The following is a 1,052-nucleotide window of genomic DNA, read 5'->3' as shown; positions in this document are numbered from 1 at the left end:
TCTTTTCTTGGAATCAAACAGCATCCCCTTGGAATTTGGGGCGTCTCCCTTTTCCCTGGATTAAAAACCGGAATTCCTCCTAAGGGAGGAAAGGAAGCGTGGCCAGAGTGGTGAGGGCTCGTAGAGGCACCTGGGCTGACCAAAGAGGGAGGAATTTGTGGGATCTGACACCGAAAGATCCCCCTTTTAAAATGTGGGATTTATTTGGATTTCTCCAGCAACAAAGAATTGGAATTGGAATTGGAATTGGAATTGGAATTGGAATTGGAATTGGAATTGGAGAAGCTGCAGAGGACAAAGCCCTGGGAGGAGGGATCAGGGCACGGTTTGAGGGTCAGAATATTCTTTTTAATTCATGTCTTGACCCCAGAGATCTAAATTTCCTTCCTGCCTTGGATCCCGGCTGCCTCTCCTGCTCCGGAATCCCCTCGTGTGCATCCCTGGGATGTCCCAAAGAGCCCCACGGTGACCTCCAGGATCCCCCGGAGCCCTCCAGGAGCAAATCCTGCCCTAATTTCCCAGGGAACGAGGACTTACTGACTGCCAGGACAAAGAGGGCAAAGATCCCGACCACCATCCAGAGCCTGAGCCCCCAGATCACGACGGTCTCCGAGGTCACGGGGTCCGGCTTCTTCTTGGGGGGCTCCGTGGTGGCCTGGGAGAGAGGGACACAGGGAATTTTCATGCTCACGAAGGAAATCTTTTTGCTGTTCTCAAAGTGCCAGCTTTTTCTAGAGAGATCATTTCTGTGGCTCAGGAGGGAATTTCTCCTATTTATTCCTTATATTTTTATTTTTTCCTTATATTTTTTCTCATATTTTTCTTATTTTTTTAATATATTTTTTCTTATATTTTTTCTTACATATTTTTCTTATGTATTTCTTATATATTTCTTATAATTTTTGTATATATTTCTTATATTTTTACATATTTTTCTTATATATTTCGTATATTTTTTCTTATCTATTTCTTATGTTTTTATGTATTTTTTCTTATCTATTTCTTACAATTTTGCTTATCTATTTCTCATATTTTTAACATATTTTTCTTAT

The 1,052-nt window shown here is 41.5% G+C and overlaps 1 protein-coding gene across 1 annotated transcript in view; it reads right to left on the bottom strand.

The window, feature by feature from the left end:
* TMIE (transmembrane inner ear) overlaps positions 1-1,052 on the bottom strand; it is a 13,505-nt gene that overhangs the window by 6,081 nt on the left and 6,372 nt on the right. The window contains exon 2 of the mRNA XM_017830008.1: positions 538-655. Within this exon, the coding sequence (XP_017685497.1) occupies positions 538-655 (118 nt within the window). The remainder of the gene's footprint in view (positions 1-537; positions 656-1,052) is intronic.

The sequence above is a fragment of the Lepidothrix coronata genome, unplaced genomic scaffold (assembly GCF_001604755.1).
Source record: "Lepidothrix coronata isolate B3197 unplaced genomic scaffold, Lepidothrix_coronata-1.0 Scaffold173, whole genome shotgun sequence".
In the NCBI taxonomy this organism is placed as follows: domain Eukaryota; kingdom Metazoa; phylum Chordata; class Aves; order Passeriformes; family Pipridae; genus Lepidothrix; species Lepidothrix coronata.
Note: the sequence above shows the minus strand (reverse complement) of the source record. Positions and strands in the feature narration are given on the sequence as shown.